At 39.8% G+C, this 20965-nt stretch overlaps 4 protein-coding genes across 9 annotated transcripts in view; 1 reads left to right on the top strand and 3 right to left on the bottom strand.

Annotated features, from left to right (window-relative positions):
- Window positions 1–7136, bottom strand: part of setd1a (SET domain containing 1A, histone lysine methyltransferase) — a 17269-nt gene extending 10133 nt beyond the window's left edge. Inside the window, exons 1-10 of one of the 4 annotated variants that reach the window (XM_008329339.2) lie at window positions 7033–7136; window positions 5562–5703; window positions 5375–5473; window positions 5010–5280; window positions 4686–4816; window positions 4279–4535; window positions 2259–3927; window positions 766–1755; window positions 388–555; window positions 18–96 (exon numbers count right to left, since the gene is read on the bottom strand). In XM_008329339.2, coding sequence (XP_008327561.1) covers window positions 18–96; window positions 388–555; window positions 766–1755; window positions 2259–3927; window positions 4279–4535; window positions 4686–4816; window positions 5010–5280; window positions 5375–5473; window positions 5562–5696 — 3799 coding nt within the window. In that variant the 5' untranslated portion in view covers window positions 5697–5703; window positions 7033–7136. The other 3 variants (XM_008329341.3, XM_017040651.2, XM_025064257.1) reach the window with 3 other exon arrangements.
- A 1361-nt stretch (window positions 7137–8497) lies between these two features.
- On the bottom strand, window positions 8498–13915 carry ccdc47 (coiled-coil domain containing 47). The gene is made up of 13 exons (XM_008329338.3): window positions 13785–13915; window positions 11878–12180; window positions 11445–11543; window positions 11030–11204; window positions 10804–10925; window positions 10651–10716; window positions 10432–10533; window positions 10227–10337; window positions 10022–10107; window positions 9878–9936; window positions 9674–9783; window positions 9423–9590; window positions 8498–9084 (listed from the first exon to the last, which is right to left on the bottom strand). The coding sequence occupies exons 2-13, from the start codon at window positions 12166–12168 to the stop codon at window positions 9004–9006; spliced, it is 1470 nt and encodes a 489-aa protein (XP_008327560.1). The 5' UTR covers window positions 12169–12180; window positions 13785–13915; the 3' UTR covers window positions 8498–9003.
- Window positions 13916–14480: 565 nt separating this feature from the next.
- dcaf7 (ddb1 and cul4 associated factor 7) lies at window positions 14481–18533 on the top strand. The gene is made up of 7 exons (XM_008329337.3): window positions 14481–14860; window positions 15587–15745; window positions 16348–16459; window positions 16554–16672; window positions 16761–16970; window positions 17092–17209; window positions 17398–18533. The coding sequence occupies exons 1-7, from the start codon at window positions 14723–14725 to the stop codon at window positions 17568–17570; spliced, it is 1029 nt and encodes a 342-aa protein (XP_008327559.1). The 5' UTR covers window positions 14481–14722; the 3' UTR covers window positions 17571–18533.
- The window catches only part of kcnh6a (potassium voltage-gated channel, subfamily H (eag-related), member 6a), a 22213-nt gene continuing 19478 nt past the window's right edge, over window positions 18231–20965 (bottom strand). For 2 of the 3 annotated variants that reach the window (XM_025064648.1, XM_017040824.2), the window contains exon 17: window positions 18231–20705. In XM_025064648.1, coding sequence (XP_024920416.1) covers window positions 20424–20705 — 282 coding nt within the window. In that variant the 3' untranslated portion in view covers window positions 18231–20423. Of the gene's footprint in view, window positions 20737–20965 lie in introns of all 3 variants that reach the window. The other variant, XM_017040825.2, reaches the window with a different exon arrangement.

The raw sequence follows: 20965 nt of genomic DNA, 5'->3' as shown, positions 1-20965 counted from the left end.
GATCTAGTTCAGCAGACCATCATCATCTGGTGGGGTTGAAGGTCGTGGCCTCTTCATGTCTCCCTCCTCTAGTTCCTGAGGTTCTTTCCTCTTCACCTGAATATTACATAACATTGTAAATATTTTAAATACACATTTTTTACAGTACTGTATGCAGGAGCCTAATTTTGTATTATTTTAATTTAGTTGCAATGATTGTTTGAACCCCACAACAATTATTGTGTACAAAGAATGAAAATATTTTTATTATTTGAATGTACTCTTCAAATTATAAATTATACATCAGTTTTTAGTCTAGTGCCAGCAGTGAATTTATTAATTCGTCTAATCACTGCGTATCCAATACAGAGGTAGAGTCCAATTACTGTGTTATTATTGTGGGTTTACCTTAAATGAAGGCAGACGAAGCGCTCCTCTTAGAGAAAAGCCCTCCATGCCACCACTTTTCGCCCAATCCACCAAAGATGTGAGAGGCTCTCGTGGACGGTTGACCTTTTCCTCTTTCTTCTCATCCTCTCGCAGGGCAGACACCCCCCGAACCATGGTCTGGAACGGCTGGAGAGGAAAAACAAGAATAGAAGCTTATTTAACAGAGATGCCTTGCCTTCTGTTTTAAAGTATTTACTTAGAAAGCTATGGTTAACAGCGCAACCAGGATTTAACTGACCAACCTATGAAGTCAAATGACACTTAGTGGGTTGATAGACAATGATAGAAAGTAATATATGTTTTAACAATTAAAGTATTTTTTTTCTTCTTCTATACCTTGGCTTTAGTTTCTTTCCTCTCCCACCACTCATCGAATGTAGCAAAGGCGACGTTCTCCACCATCTTGCGGTTCAGGTCCCTCTGCATGATGTTCTTCATTTCCTGGATCAGAGTGGCCAGGACCACCTGCACTGCGGCCTCATTCGGACTCTCAGGCAGCAGGGGCACCTCTTCCCCTGGAGCCCTGTATTCCTCGCCTTCTCCAGATAGCATGGTGCTATAACCAGGTGGGGGAATATAGGAGGAATATTGTGGTGGTAAGACATGTGGAGGCCAGGTAGGGTGAGGAGGTGGGATGCCATGGTGGGGAGGGGGTGGTATCTGAGTGCTGTGGCCATCAGGGTAAGAATAGGACATATGAGGGGGCATGTAACGATGGTCTTGGTCATAATGACTGCCCGCCCCGCTCCCTTCTTGGTCCATGTAAGGGTGATGCGTGTGAGTCGCTGCCATTGAGTGTAGATGGTAGGAGGAGTAGTCAGCAGTGGCAGCCTCTCCGGGGCCTGGTGTGCCATTAGATGCCGACATGCGTAGCTGGTGTAGACGACTTAGCATGTGGGTCTGCATCTGAAAAGACATGGGAGCACCACCGCTGTACTGGTTCATCAGCTCCATGGAGGTGGCATAGTCATAGACATTGTGGGGGATAGGAGGAGGATACTCTGGATGGAGATCCATGTGGGGAAGGGGAGGGATTCCTGGAGGAGGTGGAGGTTGTAGAGAATAACCAGGAGGAGGAGGAGGGGGTAAATGAGGAGGGTAAGATGGCATTGGAGGGTGCATGGAGGAGCCAAAGTGCTGTGCAGAGTCAGAAAGGGGTGGTGGTGAGGATGAGGGGTCGACTGTTTGTGAAGGCAAAGCAGCCTGGGATGAAGAGGGTGAGGACCCCGAGGTGATGGTGGGTTGATGAGTTGTCACTGTTGTTATTGTGGCTTCTTCCTCCTCATCTGATATCTCCATGTCTTCTCCTGAGGAATGAGGGGAGGACTGAAAGAAAACAAGATAATCACAAGTTCAAAATGAGAAAATTCTAAAACCTAAACAGAATTACATTTAAACTGACATACAAAAATTTAAGAAAGGATTCAATAAATGGATAATATTGTAAAGTAACTAAAACTTACAGACATAAATCTAATTCCTCTGATATAGTTATATGTTCAAAATATGAACTAATAGTGAATTTATCCAATTAGCTGAACCAATTAGACTTCTGTCTTTATATCTTGACCATGGTGAAATAAAAAAGCTGTTAAGCTGTGAAAAAGTGTTAATGGTGTCCAAAACTTATATAAATTAAAACAAACAAAAGCCATAACACAAACATTTATCTGTCAGTATTTTAGCCTGTTTCTCATGCATGCAAAACTTGGAAAAAAAAACGAAAACAAAACAAGACAAAAGTCTGAGCCAAATCATAAGGCTAAATAACCGCCAGCAGGAGCAAAAACTAGATGTTTAGATAGAGATTAGTATATTATTGTTATTACCTGACTCTGTCCATTATAAGGTGGTGTGTGTGCCCCTGTCTTAGTGCGTGTATCAGCTGATCCAGCCTGTGATGAATCCTCACTTAAAGCCCCAGGTCCTTCATGGGACTGGGCCTCTTCTGGTGGAGGGATGTGTGGAGAATAGGTGGAAGAGGAAGGTGTGTTTGAGTTCAGTACTGTGGGACTTTTACTTTCCTCTGCTTCTTTACCCCTTTTCTTTCCTGTGTCTCGTTCTTCTTTCTTCCAATGGTCCTTAGCCCCACTGTCTCCGCCCTGATAACCAGCTGTGGGCTCCCCAGTCCGATTGACTCTTCGCTCTCCTCTGTCCCCATGTGAGTCTCGCCTTTTTTCCTCTTTCTTGTCCTCCTCGTCTTCCTCATCAGAGGCAAGGAAAGAAAATTTAGCCTTCTGCTCCTTCAGAAGCATCTCAATACGGGAGTCAAGACTGCTGCTGTGATAGGCAAATGGTACGCTCTCAATGGTGGAATCTGGTTCTGGTGAAGAGGAGTCACGTGGAGGGGGTTGTGGGGAATTAGAGGAAGAAGCAAGGTGATGAGGGAGTGAGGTGGAAGAAGGAGAGGCGGAGGAAGAAGTTATTGAGGGGTGGGGTGGAGAAAAAGGAGGTGGAGTCTTTGGAGGAGCTGGTGGGGTGCTGGGGCGGCGTTTGGGTTTTGTCCACTGCTCCTCTCGAACTGGGCTGTCCTGGTTGAAGTCAAGTGTTCCAAGAGTTTCAGCTACAGCAGCAGCAATGACAGAAGCTGGTGGGAGGGGCGGTGGTGGTGGTGGAGGTGCAGGCAGAGCACTGTGGTGACCACCGTGATAGTCTTTCTCAGGACCACTGGAGGACAAAGAGGTCCTCTCTGCAAAACTACTGGCTCCTTGTCGGCTGGAATTCTCCATCCCTTGAGCCGTGGCCTCTTTGGATGTCGAGTAAGAAGAGTAAGATGAGGGTGGAGGAGACATGCTGTTAGAAGAAGAGCGATAAGAGTTGGAATTGTATCTAGGGTCAGAGCTGTTGGAGAAGTCATTGTCTCTATCTCTATCCCGATCCCGCTCTCTGTCTCGATCTCTGTCTCTGTCCCGGTCATGGCTACTCCGTCTGCGACTGCTGCTGTGGTGGTGGTTGTGAGAATGGTGGTGATTGCGGTGTCTTTGGTGGCTGTGGTCACCTGACCGAGAGCCCAAACTGTCCCGCCGGTACCCCCTGTCCTCCCTGCGTTCTGAATGGTGGTGAGAGTGATGGGAGTGGTATTTTGAAGAAGAGTTTGTTTCCAGCTGGTGTTGGTAGGATGACCTTCTGGAACCAATACCTCCTGTCCCATAACGCCCACCTGAGTCTCTGTCTCGGTCCCTGTCTGACATTGTGGGCTGATCATATTGGCTTGCAGGTGGTGGGGGCATTGAAGAATGGAGCCCCATGTGTGGACCAGGTCCTCCCATGTTTGGGTATGGGGGATAGCATGGTGGCTCATTGGGACGGTACGATGAGGTTGGGGGATACATGGGTCGACCGCGATGATACACTGTAGACTCCTGTGCATCCTCAGGGTAGCGAGACATTTTGTATCCTCCGACAGTAGATGAGACTGCAGAAGACGAGGAGGAGGATGGTAACATGTCTTGGGGAGGGTAGCCGCTGCCTGAAGTGCCAGCGCTGTAGCCAGTATTTCTGCAAGGTACAAATTAGAAAGGCTTTAAACAATTCTCTAGCATTATTGCTAATTATAAAGACTGTAATAAAAAAATGTTCTAACAACCTACATCCATCAATGCTACTTGTCAAATAAAGTTAGTGAAGCAGAGTGAAAGGAGAATGAGCAGGTTGATTTTAAACAGAGCAAAGAACAATTCTTTTGTAAAGAATGTCCAGTTCTGAAACCTGGTTTACTACAGCTCATTTTCATTTCATGTCTATGCTGTACTCCACTCTGCTCACACATTCTGCTACAATTTTACAACAGTTTATTATTTCTCTTATCAAGATTACTAGGAAATATTTAACAATGATACCATTACTAACCTGCCACCTGCGTAACCGGAGTCTTGTGAGAACGGAGTTCCAGATCTTGAACTGTAAGGAGTTCCCCCACCACTCTGCACTGAAGCTGTGGAGCCTGGGGTGTATGGACCTGACATGTTGGGTGGGGGTGTGTCCAGACGTTGGTCAGTGAAGCCAGTGTCAACAGAGCAAGGAGTAATGTTCCCCGATGTGAGGACTTGAACCCCTGCTGCCAAAACGGCAAGCTCACTTGAGAGCCTCCGCCTGATTTCTGTCGACTGTGCCCAGAGAGGCAAAATAGGTTAAAAGATAGTCTATTATTTATTAGTAAGAACTGAACTAAAAAAGTGGACACATAGGCTAATAACTCAGTATCTTTGTAGAGAAGAGGTGATTGTTTATTGGCAAAGGTAAGACTTATTAAATACCGTGTCAGGCTGTGGTTGTGTTGGAGCCGGGGTCTGCAGCTTGTCTGTCAAAGCTTTGCCTCCCAGGGGCACAGTCTGAGGAGTGTAAGACCCATTTACTATTAGGTCATAATACTTCTGCCTTTGCTGCCCTGGACGAAACACAAATGTCAGAGACTGTTAAGTAAAGACTGAAAAATTGATTTTAAACACAAATAAACCATGTTTTATATATTTATATCGATCCCAAATTCTAACAAATATATATATATATATATTTTTTTTTTTTTAATGTTTGCATAGTTGGTCATTTGTTCTGTGAATTACTAATACATTTAGGCTTACCCTTTATATCCAGTTGGGCATGAATGACGGTACCCATGACAGAGGTGTTATGTAGATGCTTGACCGTATCCTTGGCTCCCCTGGTGCTGGTAAACAACACCCTGGCCAGACCCAAGTGCTTCCTGGTCTTGGGGTGAAACAGAATCTCCATCTCCTCGACTTCCCCAAACTTGGCACACATGTCACCCAGGAAAGGCTCCTTTATGTTGTCATTTAGTCTGGCAAAGGTCACCTCTTTAAGAGGTATGGGACCCACATAAAACTCATCAAGCTGTAAAACAATAATAACATGATTAAAGAACATCTTACTTGGTATCATAAAATGAAAATTTGAGTTGAGTTTAATTATGACTCGCTATTCTCACCTTAAACTTTGGCACTGGCAGGGACAGTTCTGTATATCTGGACCACAGCCTCCTGGGTCTTGGGTCACGTAGTTCACCCACTGGAGGAAATCCAGAGTCCTAGAGACAGAGGACAAGTTAAAGCATAAAGCAACTAATTTACATAATTAAAGCAGTTGCAACAAGTACGACATGAAAATCTACTTACTGGCACACTGAAATGCACACCATCATATCTGTAGATTTTCTGTGCAACCCGCCTGATAGCAGGATCCTGGACAAGTTTGTAGCTTTTCCACTGCAAACTGAAAGCTTTTGCTTCTGCCCCACCGTCTGGATCCATCCTATAACTGAGAGTACAATTGAAACAATAGTTTAATAACATGACAACAATAGCTCTCAATATAAGTATAATTAATTTTGATGTTGAATAAGAAGAGAAATAGTACTGAATACGTAACCAACACAGTAAACGCAGTAAACATAGTACCTATAACTAGTTGCAAATAAACATATTTACAGTGGATATTCATAAAGCTATTACTTAGCTATTTAACAGTACTAGTGAAAAACGACGACTATTAATCTAAAATGTTAATGAATACATATAATAACTATATAAGCAGAATTTAGTAGGTAATTGCTAAAGTTAGATAGCACTTACAAGTATTGATAACATAAATTAAACAGAAGCAACATGTAAGATTGGTTAAAATAACATAAATCAATCTGCTAGAAACATAATATAAAGCATAACTTTGCTAAATAAATCACGAGTTTTGCTATTTGACTACGAAGGTGTCTGCCGCCATATTTTACCAGTTATCACAACTTTAACTCAGAAACACTAATAAATATCAGATTTACACTAATCTGATATTTATTACTAATGTAATTAATAGCGGTTGGTGTTTAAAGTGTTTATAGCAATCACTTAATTTTTCAAGACTCTGCTGAGATGCTGCGTGCTGTCAAAACAATGACCAGTGTTACGTCACTGGCAAGCTCGTTCAGCTAGCAACCCTGCTGTTAGCATACAAGCACACAGGCACAACATAATTGAAAGAAAACACTAACAGTCCCCTGTTTGACTTTGGCTCTTAATGCATATAAATTCGTGCGTCGATTTGTTGCTTGAACAGTTATATCAACGGTTTCCATGTTAGTAGCAATTATAAATCCTTATTTACTTATTACAGCTCGTTTAACCCACAGCAAGTGTACCCTATCTACGGCTAATGCTAACTAGCAAGAACATGAACATAGGAAACAAACTCTACATTTAATCGATACATTGTCTAAAAGAACAGTATTTAAGAAGCGCTAGTGGTATTATGGGTCTCTCTTTGTAGATCTATGGACTTGTTTTACCTTGAATTTGCTTAATTTGAGACCCCACCTCTTCAAGAGCTAGTGCCCGCTCATCCGAAAGTAGCGACCCGCCGCCCCAGTGTAGGCAGAGGCAGCCAGGCCCGGGAGACGAATAAGAAAAACACTGAGCTTCTAACGCACCCGGGACATCTCCAACACGCCGTTAAAACAAAACTGAGTAACTACACTGGTCCCGCCAACATTCCGGTAATCAGTAAAGACAAATGTACGAGTCTCGGACGAATGAAGCCATTGTTTTTGCGTTAAAACCTAAACAGAGATGAGTGTGCGGCCACCGTATAACCAACCTGAAAGCCTCGCCTGTTCGCCATCAGTTCAAGTAAATGCAACCTACGATTTCTGAGCGGTACTTTCCTACAGAAAATCTGTACTTTAAAAGTATATATAAATGCAAAACACTTTATATTTTTCTATTTAAAATTTGAATACCATATAATTTATTGTAACAACACCAATTCAATTTATTTGCGTTCAACATTAATAAAATAAGATAATATAGATGGAATCTGCTCATGCAAATCAAAGCCAAGGAAAAACTCCCATCGCCACCTACAGGCCGACTGTAAAAGTGACACGTTTTGTCAATGCAAATACTGATCGAACATCTATTATTTTTGTTTAATTAAAGTAAATTGGTAAATATATTAATATGTAAATATTCTTTGCATATTTAAAAGCAACGGTGGTTTACAAACCCCTTTTCTGCGACCTTCAACGCCAAATGGGCCACTTTAACCATTTTTCCACCAAATAAAACCACTAAGAGCTGCAAAAAATAAACTGCAGCAGTATTACAGGACGGAGTACCAAAAGAAGCAAATTAAAATATTCACAATGTACATGGGAAAACCTGAAAAATACACTAATTATATACACTTATGGTGTTAATGTATAATGTATTATCTTCTTTTTCTTTCGACTTTGTCCCTTTTTTCAGGGCTTAAATTTATTATATAATTACAAAAATAAAAAGAACTAAGAAGTCTATAAAGACAGCAAAAGTTAAGTAGTTTTAAATGTTTTGACCAACCAAAACTAAACTACATTAAATAAAAACTAGGCAAAATAAATTAACGAGACCAGCCCCAAAATAACAAAAATTAGTCCAAGATAACTTTTATATAAAATGCACATTTTAGACAAGGCACAACTAAGAGTTTGTCTCCAAACAAATTAAAATACTGAAACTTACAATTAATAAAATAGCAATAATTATGAACATATACAGAACATCTGAAACATAAAAAAAAAACAGCAAAAGCCTCAACTTACCCTGTGGTTGTCCTCATAGTTATGCAGTTAATTAAGGTCATTTTTAATTAAAATGTATTTATATCAAATAGTGCATTGAGACATAAAAGTGTCAAACTTTGATATCCACGTTCAAGAGTAATATAATTTTATTTGAGCCAAAACTATGTATTGATTTTATTTTGTACAATGTTAGTGAAGGTTATGAGTCCATTTTGTTATAGTAAAATAAAATCTACTGCAAATGCTTATATCAGACTTGAATGGTAGTGATGACTTTATCAAGGGAGTAAAACCACACTGGTGTAACCAAATCTAGTCCCAATTGATGTGTTGTGGGTTAAATTTAGCCTGAAGCCTTACACCATTCTGCTGCCCTTTATAGAACCTCGCTTTTTACACACTCACACCAGCAGGTTTGAATATTTACTGCATGCACTGTCACAAAAAGGGAAAACATTTTGCACTTATCAGGCCAAGTATGTGAAAGAACACAGAAAGTTTGCAACAGACTCCATTGTACTTTATTATGTTTGACAAGTCTTAGAAACAGCCAGCAAGTAGCCACACTCAAAACAAATAAGAAATAAAATTTAAATTCATTTTCAAATGATACATACATTTTTCATTGTACTAAAAATGTGGCTGTTACCACAAAATAGTGTTTTGTTGTTCCTCCGATTAGGTTTAAAAAGCTCACAGAGCTACACAGCTTACCCACAGAGTCTGGAAGTCAACAGTTCAGAGAAAAATATAGACACACTGGCATGAATTGTGGCGACAGATGTGAAAATAACTCTCTTAGTATGACAGAGTCATTAAGGCTGAGCCACACCAAATGGAGTGGGAGGTGACACAAAGAGCAAAGCTTGACACACCCAGTGACACGGGACGTCTGTTTGTAGCTGGAGGGACAGTGAGCAGGAGCTGTGGTGAAAGATGCTGGAGGAGATGGAGCTGAGCACCATTTTCACATGTGCTCATGTTTCTGTTCCTGTGGTTATGTTTTACATGGCCTTCACTTTGATCTGCTTCATCTTCATTTGCTTCTTCTCAATCTTCTTCTGCTCACGTCGCTGGGCAGCTTCCTGTAAACGACAATAAAATATAGAAATGATGCCAAATAAGTAAACAAATTGAGAACGAGAAACAAATAAAACTTATCTTTTCAAGTTCCTTGAAGTTCAAAGTTGTTCAGTTGAATTAACCGTAGTTGCCAACCTAGCTAACTTTAGCTGTGGTTTTTAGTTTCTTTGATACATTTTAACTTTATTTTAGCTAATTTTGAGGTATTTTGGTCCAGGTGATCCTTGGTATTTTAGGGAGATCTCTGCTATCTTCAAATCTTAAATCTTCATCAGTTTACCTTAAAGCTATTTCTCAGTTTACTTATTTTTTTTCATTAATCAACGGTTGTCTTACAGACCTCAAGACGGCGTTGTCTCTCGGGGTCCTCCTCATTCATGATCCTCTCCTTCTCTGCCCTCTTCTTCTCCTCCCTGCGGGTCTGGGCAGCCTCCTGGCGCTGAGCGTGAGTCTGTTTCAGAAAATTCTCCTCCACCCGGGCACGATTTTTGTCAGCTTTCTGTTTGCCCTAAAAATCAACACAAACATAAATAGTGATACAACACCTATCAAGGGGTGAAAAAAAATTGCATTTAAGTAAACGTCGCTCACCTCTCTGTTGAGACGGAGTTTTTTTACTTTGTCGATGCTGTAGATCACCATGTTCATGAGAGGAAGCAGAGAGTCCATGTCTCTAGGAGATGTGTTGCCCATTCCAGGCACTACACACAAAGTCACAGAGATACATAAGATTGCATATGACAGAAGAAACCAGATAAATAAAGCCTTTTGATTTAGACATAACAAAATGCTCACCATTAAATGTAAACAGCAGTGTCTTCTTGGTTTCAGGCAGCTTTAAGGGCTGGCCCTCCCTAAAAGAGAGCAAAGAAATTGTTTTACTCAAAAGAAAAAAATAAGCCTCCTTAAATCCTTGTAAGCAAAATATGTCAAACTTACTCTTGCATAACTTTTGGACCTGAAAACTGGTCCGAAAAATGGATGGACTCGATCTTATCAGCGTGGTTGGTAATATAATGTACCATCTATGAACAAATGCAAATTTTGATTATATTGTTTTGTTCAAAGGCTGACATCAAAAGACAAGTTAATGTGTATTAATGTATTGACAATTTAAATGAACGAGACAAGATTCAATGGTCACCTTGTTGTCCATCACTCCATCTGTGACCTCACCCATCTCGCTTAAAATAGCCAGTGATTCTGGGAGGCCATACTTGGCTCCAGATTTGGGCTTGTCACCACAGAACTCGCTCTATTAAAAACAAAGCAGGATTTACTGTAAAAACATCAGTGGGCAAAAAGTAATAAAAACACTTATAAAAACAGAGTTATAACAGAATATTTACCAGGTCCTGCATCTCCTTCTGAAGTCTGGCCATGGCCTTCTTCGTGCCCACAGCAAACACAAAAGTGTCCATGTCCTCATCATTCAAAGTCACTTTGATTTGCTGCAGACCAACAGGTAGATTTTTAGGTTTGTAAAAAAGGTTTATAACTGCAATTTGCTCTCATCCTGAAAAACGACTGACAATTTGCTCTCAAAAGCTAAAATGACTAGAACATACCACTTGGTCACATGCAGGCCTCATCATCCTGGCCAGAACATTCAGCAGGTCCTGTCGTTTCAGAAACTGTGGTAAAAGCATAAAAGTGAATCACCTCTTACTTCACATTAAAATGATGACAACTCTCAAAACATGGTAATGCACAGTCCAAACCTTGAGTTGTATTAGCATGCCTTCACAGCACACTCGTCCAGAACACCACAGGTTGTAGATGTGCTCATTTTCCTGGTTCAGTTTGCCAGTGCTCACTGCTTCTTTACTGGTGCCATCATCACCTAATAATGCAAAAGATAGAGACTTTACTCCACTTTACTCCTGCCATCATTTTTGCTCTGTGCTTATTGGCTAAACTACACACTAGTTACCACAAAGCACTCACCAACAAGGGCAAAGTTGCTCTCCAATAGTTCTTTATGCGAATTGAACCAGGCATGTGCCAAGCGGCTGTTTTTGTTCTTGCCAATGATGTAGTTCATGATGTAAGCCAACAGCCCTGTAACCATGAGGATCTCCATATAGTAACTCTCCCAGCTGTTCTGCAGATGTGCAGGAACCTGTAAAAACACAACAGTTTGTCTCAAGAAAAATGAAATGGGAAAAACTGCATCCTTAGATAGTAAAGTTCCCCATCAGGGCTGTCGATGTGAAGCAAAAGTCAAAGTAATATGACGACAATGACTTTTCTTTTACCATGTTTTCTGTCTTTATGTACTAACACAATAAAAACAAAATTAACTTTAAGAGTTTAAGAATCTTTTACAGCAGGTTTTTGTTGGTGAAAGTCTCATTCTCACCGTGTGGATTATAAGAGGGTCCTTCATGTGGCTCGTCTTCTCCATGTCTCCAATCCCCTCAAATTCTTCCTGGTCATATTTACTGTACATGTCCTGGTCCTGTAAAAACATTGAACGGGAATTATGTATGAATAAATACAGTATATATTTAACTTTAATGAAAAAGTCTTAAAACTTGAAAAACTTCTAGTAATAACAGAAAAAAAAATACAAATACAACAACACAAACAATGGACACGTGAAAAAGTCTTGTGTTAATTACAAAAATGAAACAACAGAAATCAGTCATTCTAAGACCTTCCCTGAGGTGTTGTAAAAGTACAGTAAAAGTACAGAAAGGGCCCTCTGACTTCAGATTAAAATGTAAAATAATACATTCTGCACATAAATAGATAATTTTCTTCAAAATGTCAAAGGTAACACAAAGACATACCTGTGTCTCAGAGTCCTCAAAACCGTCCTGACCGTCCTCCAACTCCACAGTGGCTTCGTCTTCATCTTCTTCCTCTTCAGGTTGTGAGGAGTGTGACACTCGAGGTGGAGGAGCTGTTTCTGCTTCAGCTACTGGATCCTCGTTATTATCTTCAAACTCTGCAAAGTCATTGTCATCAAAGTCAGCCAGGTCCTCGCCATCGTCAAAGTCATCATTGTATCGCCCTCTGGTTACAGGAAAGACCAGGACGAGCAGCAGAGCAGGAACCAGGAGGAGATGCAGGCTTCGCATGATGACACCTGCCTAAATGAGAAAAAAATAACAACAGGAAAAAAAGTACATTACAGCTTTCGGAAAGAATATTTCATTCAATTATCAAGAAATTAAACTATTATAAACATTTAATTCTGCCACATGTATATAAATAAACTTTAAAACCAATAGGCTACATTAAGAGAACAGATAAATTGAATAGGCTCCTCCTCCACTCGCCAACCTGACCTCATAAACAGTCCATTGTTTAAATGCTTACCCTTTTACTGACTGATTCAGAGACAATGTTGTCAGTATCAACAAAACTATACCCACTCACTCCCAACTTGGTTTTGTCTATTGAGCTACCTGTTTATGTTTTGTATTTTATTGCCATGAAAAGGACAGACTGGGTGGATAGGTGGAGGAAAACCTATTATTTAGACACTTTAAGAACATGTGAATTTTAACACAACAAATCACCAAAGTCACAACATCTGACAATTCACAATTAAAATACCAGGTGTAAATCTTCAATCAGAAGGTAACTTTTGCAAAATAATACAGTTTTAATGTCAGTGCAAAATTGTGTTTTTTTTTTTTTGGATAATCTTGCTAGCCTTAAATGAAAGGGGATTGGAATTTCACCACCTATGAGAACCAAGACCATCATAGTTATTCAGAGCCCTAAAAGACTATTTTTATTTACTATATAGATTATTTTACCTTTTCCAAATAAAGGTTTGAGAACATTTATTATTATCTAAAATGTAACAGTATTTAAAATACTTAGAGCAAAATACTCTTACAGAACAATGAAAAAAGGAAGTGAAATCACGAATTTGTCAACTTCTACATGTTGCAATTTACAGACTTTACTCAGTTGTAATTCAATTCGTCTACAAATCACACACCTAGCATCAATCGTACTGCTAGCATTTATCACTTAATTGTGTTAAAGTTATAGATAACTCGTTGTCTTTGGTGATAACGATTTAACCGTCCCCTAACAACCACAAACAATGATCTCACACTTTAACTAATGAACGAACCCCCATCGAGAATGATTTCTGTGGACTGAAACGGAGGAAAAGTTAAAGAAGCTCTGCTGCATCAGCAACAATACAACGCATTGACAAAAATTACACGTAAATTAGACAAGCTTTACTTTACCGTAAAAGTAGCGCAACAATTAATAATTAAGTTTCGACAATTTGATGACAAATTGTACCAGTTTCAATTTTGAGTGTGACGGCTAATCTGAGACTAAAATCCAGTTAATATTCCACCATCCACCCTAATGTCTAACTTTAGCCTACAGTCGGAAACGGATGCAGGTTTGACACGTTTTTAAATAGCTAGAGTGCGTTTTTATGTGTTATTTGAGTCAAGGCATTTTTGTAGACAATTAAACTAAAAAGGATTACATACTTAAGTCGTAATCATGTCAAAGACGAGAACAGACCCTTCCCCCAGCACCCAGTCACTTTCTGAGCTCTTAGCATGTCTGCCATTAGCATGCTAACGGTTGCTAAAATACATATAAAGCAACACATATATAATTATTATTCTAAAGCTGCCTTTCTGTCTCTTAAATACTAAATTAAATTTTTTATGTGTCACTTTTCTAAAAGAAAACTGTTATGTCGCCTTACCTTGAGGACTAGAACAGTAAACGTTACGCTGTCTGAGCTACAATATCCTGAACTGTCCTTGTCGATATTCGAACGGCAGAGCCTTTTCAAAATAAAGGTCTATCACAGGAAGGGTCACGTGACTGAAAACAACTATTAACTTTAGTTTTGTTTTGGAATACCTAAACAGGAAGTGTTATTTTGCTTGTTATGTAGCTTTATTGTTTATGTTCAACTGCATATAAAACACACACAAATTAATGATTATTAGCTTAATTGATATAATTGTGTGATTTATAATCTGAACATTATAATAAACTGATTGGGTAATGTATAATGTAATGTGCAAATTACAATTTCCCTGAGAACTAATCTGTTTGTTGGTGTACAAACCGATTTTGCTTTAATTTAAATAAGATCGAAACATTCTGTATATTTATCTTTTAGCGATACACACCATCAACTAAGAGCTTGGTTTGAGATTTGACCTAATTATAGACAAACACACAATGACAGAAACAAAATTACTAATTTGAGGTAAGAGAATTATTGTTAAGTTATCCCAACATCCCCAGTGTGAAAGAACAGTAATTAAAAATAAGTAAGTAAAAGTTCTTATAATGAGCTTGCCACTTAGATGCGTCTGTCAGATGCATGTATTTGCTTTTTTTTTAATCAAGTCATTTGATTTTATTTTGGAAAAACGGAACCACCGGAAATTATTTGTACCAGGTTGAAATTGATAGATCCGTGGACCATAACGAAGCAATGGAACTCTTTGTTGAGTAAAGTGGTGCGAAATCCCATTTTAGACCGAATTTTGTAGAATCAAGTGTACATCGTCATAGCGCGTATTGTAACCTGCTGATTTTATTTACAATAGCAGCTATCGTTTTGCCTTTGGCTCAATTTGTTCAGTAGTTAGCTAACGCTATCGGGTTAGCTGCAGTTCGGGGAGGATGTCGCTTCACGGCAAAAGAAAAGAAATCTATAAATACGAGGCGCCATGGACGGTGTACGCCATGAACTGGAGCGTACGGCCAGACAAGCGCTTTCGACTGGCACTGGGCAGCTTTGTGGAAGAGTATAACAACAAGGTAAGAAGCGACTGGGTGTGGAAAATTTAATGAAAACAAGCAAAAGACGAAAAGGCTGAAGCTAATGCTAAGGCTAGTCGTCCTGCGCCACACTGATACCAGATACAAAGCCATTATTTGAAAATTTACATCCTTGATTACATGTAGGGTTCAGCACAATGTGGGGTAATTGCTTTAATACAACCAAATCACTTCAGCCCTGTCAGTTTAAGTAGTTTATTATCACAGAAATAGGAATATTAGCACTATTTATATAAGTTATTAGAGTGGACCGTTCTGGTGATTTGATTTAAAATAAAAGCCTTTCGTTGATTCATAAACTTGTCATTTAGATCTTTTATATTTTAGCTTTTTTCCATTCACAGGATTAGACATTATTTACAATTTCCTTTGTAAACTTTTAATATAGTACCCAAAACGTTGAAAAACATGCTGTCAGTTTGAATAAAATACTTGTACTGTATCAGACTCAAGCTATTTTTCATTTCTTATATTTTGCGATCTAAGGCACAGATATAATATTGTGAGTTTGTATATTAATATTTTGTATAATTACACCGAAGATCATTAAGTGACCTGCAGTTAACGTACATTTAATGTGAGTAGTCTACTCTTTTGAAGGAAAACACTCTCAGTAGCCTTATTTACCGATTATTCTGTTTTATTCCTTGCTCCATGTCTTTTGGCTCTTGGTTTAATCTCTGTATATTTTTTCCTCCCAAACAGGTCCAGCTGGTGGGTCTGGAAGAGGAGAGCTCAGAATTTGTCTGCAGAAACACATTTGACCATCCCTACCCCACCACTAAGATCATGTGGATCCCTGACACAAAGGGTGTATACCCAGACCTGCTGGCCACCAGCGGAGACTATCTGCGCATTTGGAGGGTAATTATAATAGGCAGCTGTAATAATTTTTTCTAATTAACTTAATAGTATTATCTATTTTATTGCAGTTAATCAAAGTAGGGTGCATTTTAAAAAAAACAATGTAAACTACAATATTTCAATTTAAAAAACAAACTTTTAGCAAGATGTTAAAAACTTAGCAAAAAAAACCCCACTATAAACATGATTATTAATATCTTAATGGTGACCAAATATATAAAGATAACCAAATGTGTGTGACATTGAAAAGGTCAATGTCTCTTGTCAAATGTTGAGTAACTTCCATCCATGTTAAAAAAATCCTGTTGCTGGGAATACTCAGTGGAGAAAGTTCACTGCTAAAAATAGTCCCAAGCAATTGTACTCTGGATTAAATCTAGCACATTCTCAGCCTTATTTTTCACCTTTGAAAGTCCTTGCAGAGAACAGTTTCCACAGCAGCAGAAGAAACATCTTCAGCTGAAGAAAAAGTTTTGTGGTTTCATAGTGAACATTAGTAAACTTTTTTTTAGCTTAGTTGCAGATTTAGCCTATGGTAAATGTATTAAACGGCAACATAGGATAAAAGCCACAACATTATATTTGACTAAATTTCTTTGCAGGTCAGCGACACAGAAACACGCCTTGAGTGTTTGTTGAATAACAATAAGAACTCTGACTTCTGCGCGCCACTCACCTCCTTCGACTGGAATGAAGTTGATCCCAATCTGCTTGGTATGAAACTTCTTGCACTGTTGGCATGTGAAATGGACTCAGTTGTTCCTTTGTAGGTGCAGCATATGTTTTAACAGGTAGATTTGTTCTGCAGGTACGTCCAGCATTGACACCACCTGTACCATCTGGGGCTTGGAGACTGGCCAGGTGCTGGGACGAGTAAACCTGGTCTCTGGACATGTGAAGACCCAGTTGATCGCTCATGACAAGGAGGTTTGTTCTTGCCTGCACCTGTAGAATGAAAATGTGGTTTCGTGTACAGATTAAAGAAATACTGACTTTTATGCATCTGTGTCTTTAGGTGTATGACATCGCCTTCAGCCGTGCAGGAGGTGGCAGAGACATGTTTGCATCTGTGGGAGCTGACGGGTCTGTGCGCATGTTTGACCTCAGGCACCTAGAACACAGCACCATCATTTATGAAGACCCCCAACACCACCCACTTCTCCGTCTTTGCTGGAACAAGCAGGATCCCAACTATTTGGCTACAATGGCCATGGACGGCATGGAGGTGAGTGCAGTGGAAAGTCTTCTTTCTTCTTGGCCTGGAAGTATTAAACTGGAAGTATCCATCAGTAGATTAGTACTGTGTCCACTCTCTAATCTCTCACTGATGTTTTGATGTGTGACAGGTGGTCATCCTAGATGTACGTGTTCCTTGCACACCGGTGGCTCGGCTGAACAACCACCGTGCGTGCGTTAACGGAATCGCCTGGGCTCCTCACTCTTCATGTCACATCTGCACCGCAGGTAAGCAGACACGTGGGCTCAAAGATACGATGGCACCGGGCAACAATTTGGTGGAGCTGGAGCAAGTCAGCCACAAAGTTAAACTCATGAAGTCCGGCACCTGCAAACAGTCTTTAGCTATCATCGTCCAATGAGTTTTAAAGATGTTTTTTCTTTTCTCTTTGTCTCACAATCTTTTCTTCCCTCAGCCGACGACCACCAGGCTCTGATCTGGGACATCCAACAGATGCCACGGGCCATTGAGGATCCCATCCTCGCGTACACAGCAGAAGGGGAGATCAACAACGTGCAGTGGGCATCCACACAGCCGGACTGGATCGCCATCTGCTACAACAACTGCCTAGAGATCCTCCGTGTCTGAACTGCAGACATTTACTGTACATGTGAAGGAGTTTTTTTTAATTTCAGATTTGTACTTGTATTTTTTTTTCTTCCATATTCCTCATTGTTAATACCAGGACGGGGCTGTGACTGAACTGTGTGAATGTGTTTGGGAAAAATCAAGTACCCACTCAACATTCACGTTTTACATTTTCTTCCACGGTACTCCGTTTTTTCTCGATTAAACATCTTTGAGCTCTTATTTATTTGCTCGTAAGGTAGAGTTTATCAGTGCAGCAGCAGTCAGAAGGTTCTGAACCGTCATCTTTGATGGAGACACTTGTGTTTTTTGGTGTGCGATTTTGCGCAAGGAGAAATAATCCTTTAAATGTCAATTGTTGAATCTGTTTAACAAACCAACATCCAACAACAGCAGTGGCAGATAAACCTTTATCGACAGATATACTACAGACCATGTCGGCGCCTTCTTGTGAACTGCTGCCGAATCAACAATTAGTATATTATAATGCAGTCATTTTAAAAATTTCGAATGCATTTGAACTCCGTAGTCACTCTAGACACTCCTGTGTAAATGTACATACGTCGTCACATGGTGTGTTGATGTGTAGCTGCAGAAGCGGTGAGGCAGATGCGCGACAGTGAGAACCTACCAGAGCGATGCTGTTCAGCTCCTTCCTTCTTTTTCATTGACTTGTTTCTGTCAGTGTTTGAAACCTGTGTTAGAGTGAGATGTCAGATGAGAGGGTGGAACATCTTTGTGTGTGTGTGTATGCAGGTGTGTGTGTGTGGTCGCCTCTCTTTGCTGTTTTCCATTACTTAAAGGGTCACGTCCTTGTAGCATGCCATTACAAGGCATAATGTACATACATATAAATATATGAATGATGTTGGTAAACCAAGTGTTGTTGTAGTAGCTTTTTTCATAAAGTTTATTAATGAATTTGCTCTAATAAATTGTATTACTCTGTGTGTTAGAAGCAAACCAAGTTTCTGTGTTTTTCATTGCTCAGGTTAATCACTGACTTCAGTCCAAACTTTTCTTATTTGTCCTACTGTTAAAAACTTTAAAGTTAAAGTTTGCATTATACTACAAATTACACCATGCAGGATCTCAGTTTCTGACCTCAAACTTGTGAAAGCACAACATACAGCGCAAGCACAACATACAGAAACCTGACTGCTTTAAGAAATAACTGGACGCTAGGACCTGCTTGAATCTATTTTGACAAAACTTATTGTCAGGACAGGCTTCGTAGCCATAGTCTTAGTAACTGGTTTGTGTCCAGATCTGCCTTTAGTGGAAATCAAATTATTATGCCCAGTCTTTTCGTATGTATTTTACATGCTCTCCCTGTAGGTGTGCAGGTTTTAGTCTAAATTGACCACAGATGGGAGGGTGAAAGGTTGAAGTTCAACTTTTTTGGAAATGGGTTATGTAACCAGAAACAGTACTGAAGAAGAGTTCCTTTGTTGAATGTAGTTAGAAAATACTTAATAAGGGGAAAATAGAAAATAAATGGTGGAAAACCCTACAAATGTGTTGTTTAATTTCTATAAATATTGTGTTATAATTACCTGGACAGGGCGTTGAAGTGAATGACTGCATGAACTTCACTCCAGCTATTCATTTCCTCTTGTCAGCAGTATTTTATCTGCTAAGAGAACATCATCTTTGCTCCTGAAATGTCTCAAAACACAATCTCCAACATCACACACAAACTTTCTCTTCCTGTGGTTTTATAGCCATAGTATGATTACAAACAAGCCACAGTTGTGTCACTCAGCTGCTTTCATCATCATCCACTTCCACCTCTGAATGAGTGACGGTCACACCCATCATTACAATGCTGCATGTCACCGTTATTTGACACAATTAGAAAAATGATTCCAGTGTTAGATTGCTGTGTCTTTAATCTTAAAAAGATAAACAACGGGAGTTTGTGCTTTGAGAAACATTATACAGTAGTGAAAATGTTCAAAAACATGGTACATTCACCTCATGGCTGAAAATGTGGAAATATCTTAACAGAGAATGAGTTTCTGTTTCTGTATGTGAGCAACAGTGACACACACACAGACACTCAGGAGTGTCGTGGTCCTGTATCCACTGGAGACAAAGAAGTCAACAACGGCTTTTCTGAGTTTGGCACAACATATTTGTCCCATCTGAGCAGAAAAGACACAGCGGAGCAAACAGGTGACCCTCAACAAACAGACATGACCTGAGCTGAAGGTCACACTCTGTAATAATCAAAGGTCACACTGTTGATTGATGAAATGACACAGGATAAAAACTGAATTTTCTATTTGAATAGACACTGCCTTCTGTCCTACAGCTACCATTGTTCTTCTTGTACAGTATTAATCCCAAACACAGACCTTGACAATCTGTAACTTTTCCCACTCACCGTCACGCAGCCTGGCTCCAGCTGCAACAGAGGTGCACTTCAAACCGACTCAAATAATTTATTAGTCTTAACTGTGCTGCTCTGTAACAAAGTGAACATAAATAATTCTTCACACGTGACACACATTAGTAGTACTTGACATTTGACCTCGGCTTAAAAAATCTCATTCTATAAATATTCTATGGCCTTGTGTTTTGTTTTAAAGATTCTGTGTTTGCTTTTAACACTTTTCACATTTTTCCACCAAATGTAGCAGGAATATTTTTTTCAGGATACTGAAGTCCAGCAGCCTGTGAGGGCGCTGCTGAGTCAAGACTGGAGAAGACCGTACTCCCATGTTACTCAGCAGCATACGTATGAACAGAAGAGGGGGGATTTCAACAGTGGGAGGAACAACGTGACAACCTAGAGAACATATGGACACACCGTCTGAAGAATCAGAATTTGGGATAAAGACTGATACTTTAGGTTCCAGGCAAGACCGGGTCAGAGATGTGCCTCTGAATCTCCTGCATGTCAGTGGGGGTCTCCAGGTTCTCAGGGAGGGAGGGGAAACGCGGGTTCCCACCTAACAGTCCAACAGGCTCATAAGCCTCTAACATTTGAGAAGGGGTGAGGGCCACAGGTGGCAGGTGGGGAGGGTCTGCCTCCACTGACATTGACTTGGTGTCATCTGAGGCCACAGTGAGATGGATCCTGTCGGACAGAGAGTCCTTGGGTTTGTGCTTGAAGTCAGAGTTGGGCGTCTGGAAAGAGAAGGGCAGATTTGTTGAGCATCTGTGGTTCAGAAGAAAAAAAATGGCGTTACATGTTTAGCCAATATAATATCAACTTCACTGCTAGTGTTTTTGTAGTATCGGGTCAATATATTTGTTGTACCTGTGTCCACTTAACAAAACGGTAACAAAAGAAATATAATTGGATAAAGTATTAAAAAATTTAAAAAATGTTGGTTTTTATGAAGAAAATGTATTATAAAATGTATAATTGCAACTGTAAAATTATT

This window comes from Cynoglossus semilaevis, chromosome 17 (genome assembly GCF_000523025.1).
Source record: "Cynoglossus semilaevis isolate Cse_v1.0 chromosome 17, Cse_v1.0, whole genome shotgun sequence".
NCBI classification, from domain to species: domain Eukaryota; kingdom Metazoa; phylum Chordata; class Actinopteri; order Pleuronectiformes; family Cynoglossidae; genus Cynoglossus; species Cynoglossus semilaevis.
This window is presented reverse-complemented; position numbering and strand designations above follow the sequence as displayed.

Bases quoted from the DNA above. Each gene is read 5' to 3' on its own strand.
- ccdc47 (XM_008329338.3), bottom strand. From the start codon at position 12,168: ATGCGAAGCCTGCATCTCCTCCTGGTTCCTGCTCTGCTGCTCGTCCTG. The intron at 10,926-11,029 runs GTGAGTGCTTTG...TTGCATTATTAG, and splicing joins GAGCAACTTTGCCCTTGTTG to GTGATGATGGCACCAGTAAA. The intron at 10,108-10,226 runs GTGACCATTGAA...ATTTGTTCATAG, and splicing joins ATGGAGTGATGGACAACAAG to ATGGTACATTATATTACCAA.
- dcaf7 (XM_008329337.3), top strand. From the start codon at position 14,723: ATGTCGCTTCACGGCAAAAGAAAAGAAATCTATAAATACGAGGCGCCA. The intron at 16,971-17,091 runs GTGAGTGCAGTG...GATGTGTGACAG, and splicing joins TGGCCATGGACGGCATGGAG to GTGGTCATCCTAGATGTACG. The intron at 17,210-17,397 runs GTAAGCAGACAC...TTCTTCCCTCAG, and splicing joins ATGTCACATCTGCACCGCAG to CCGACGACCACCAGGCTCTG.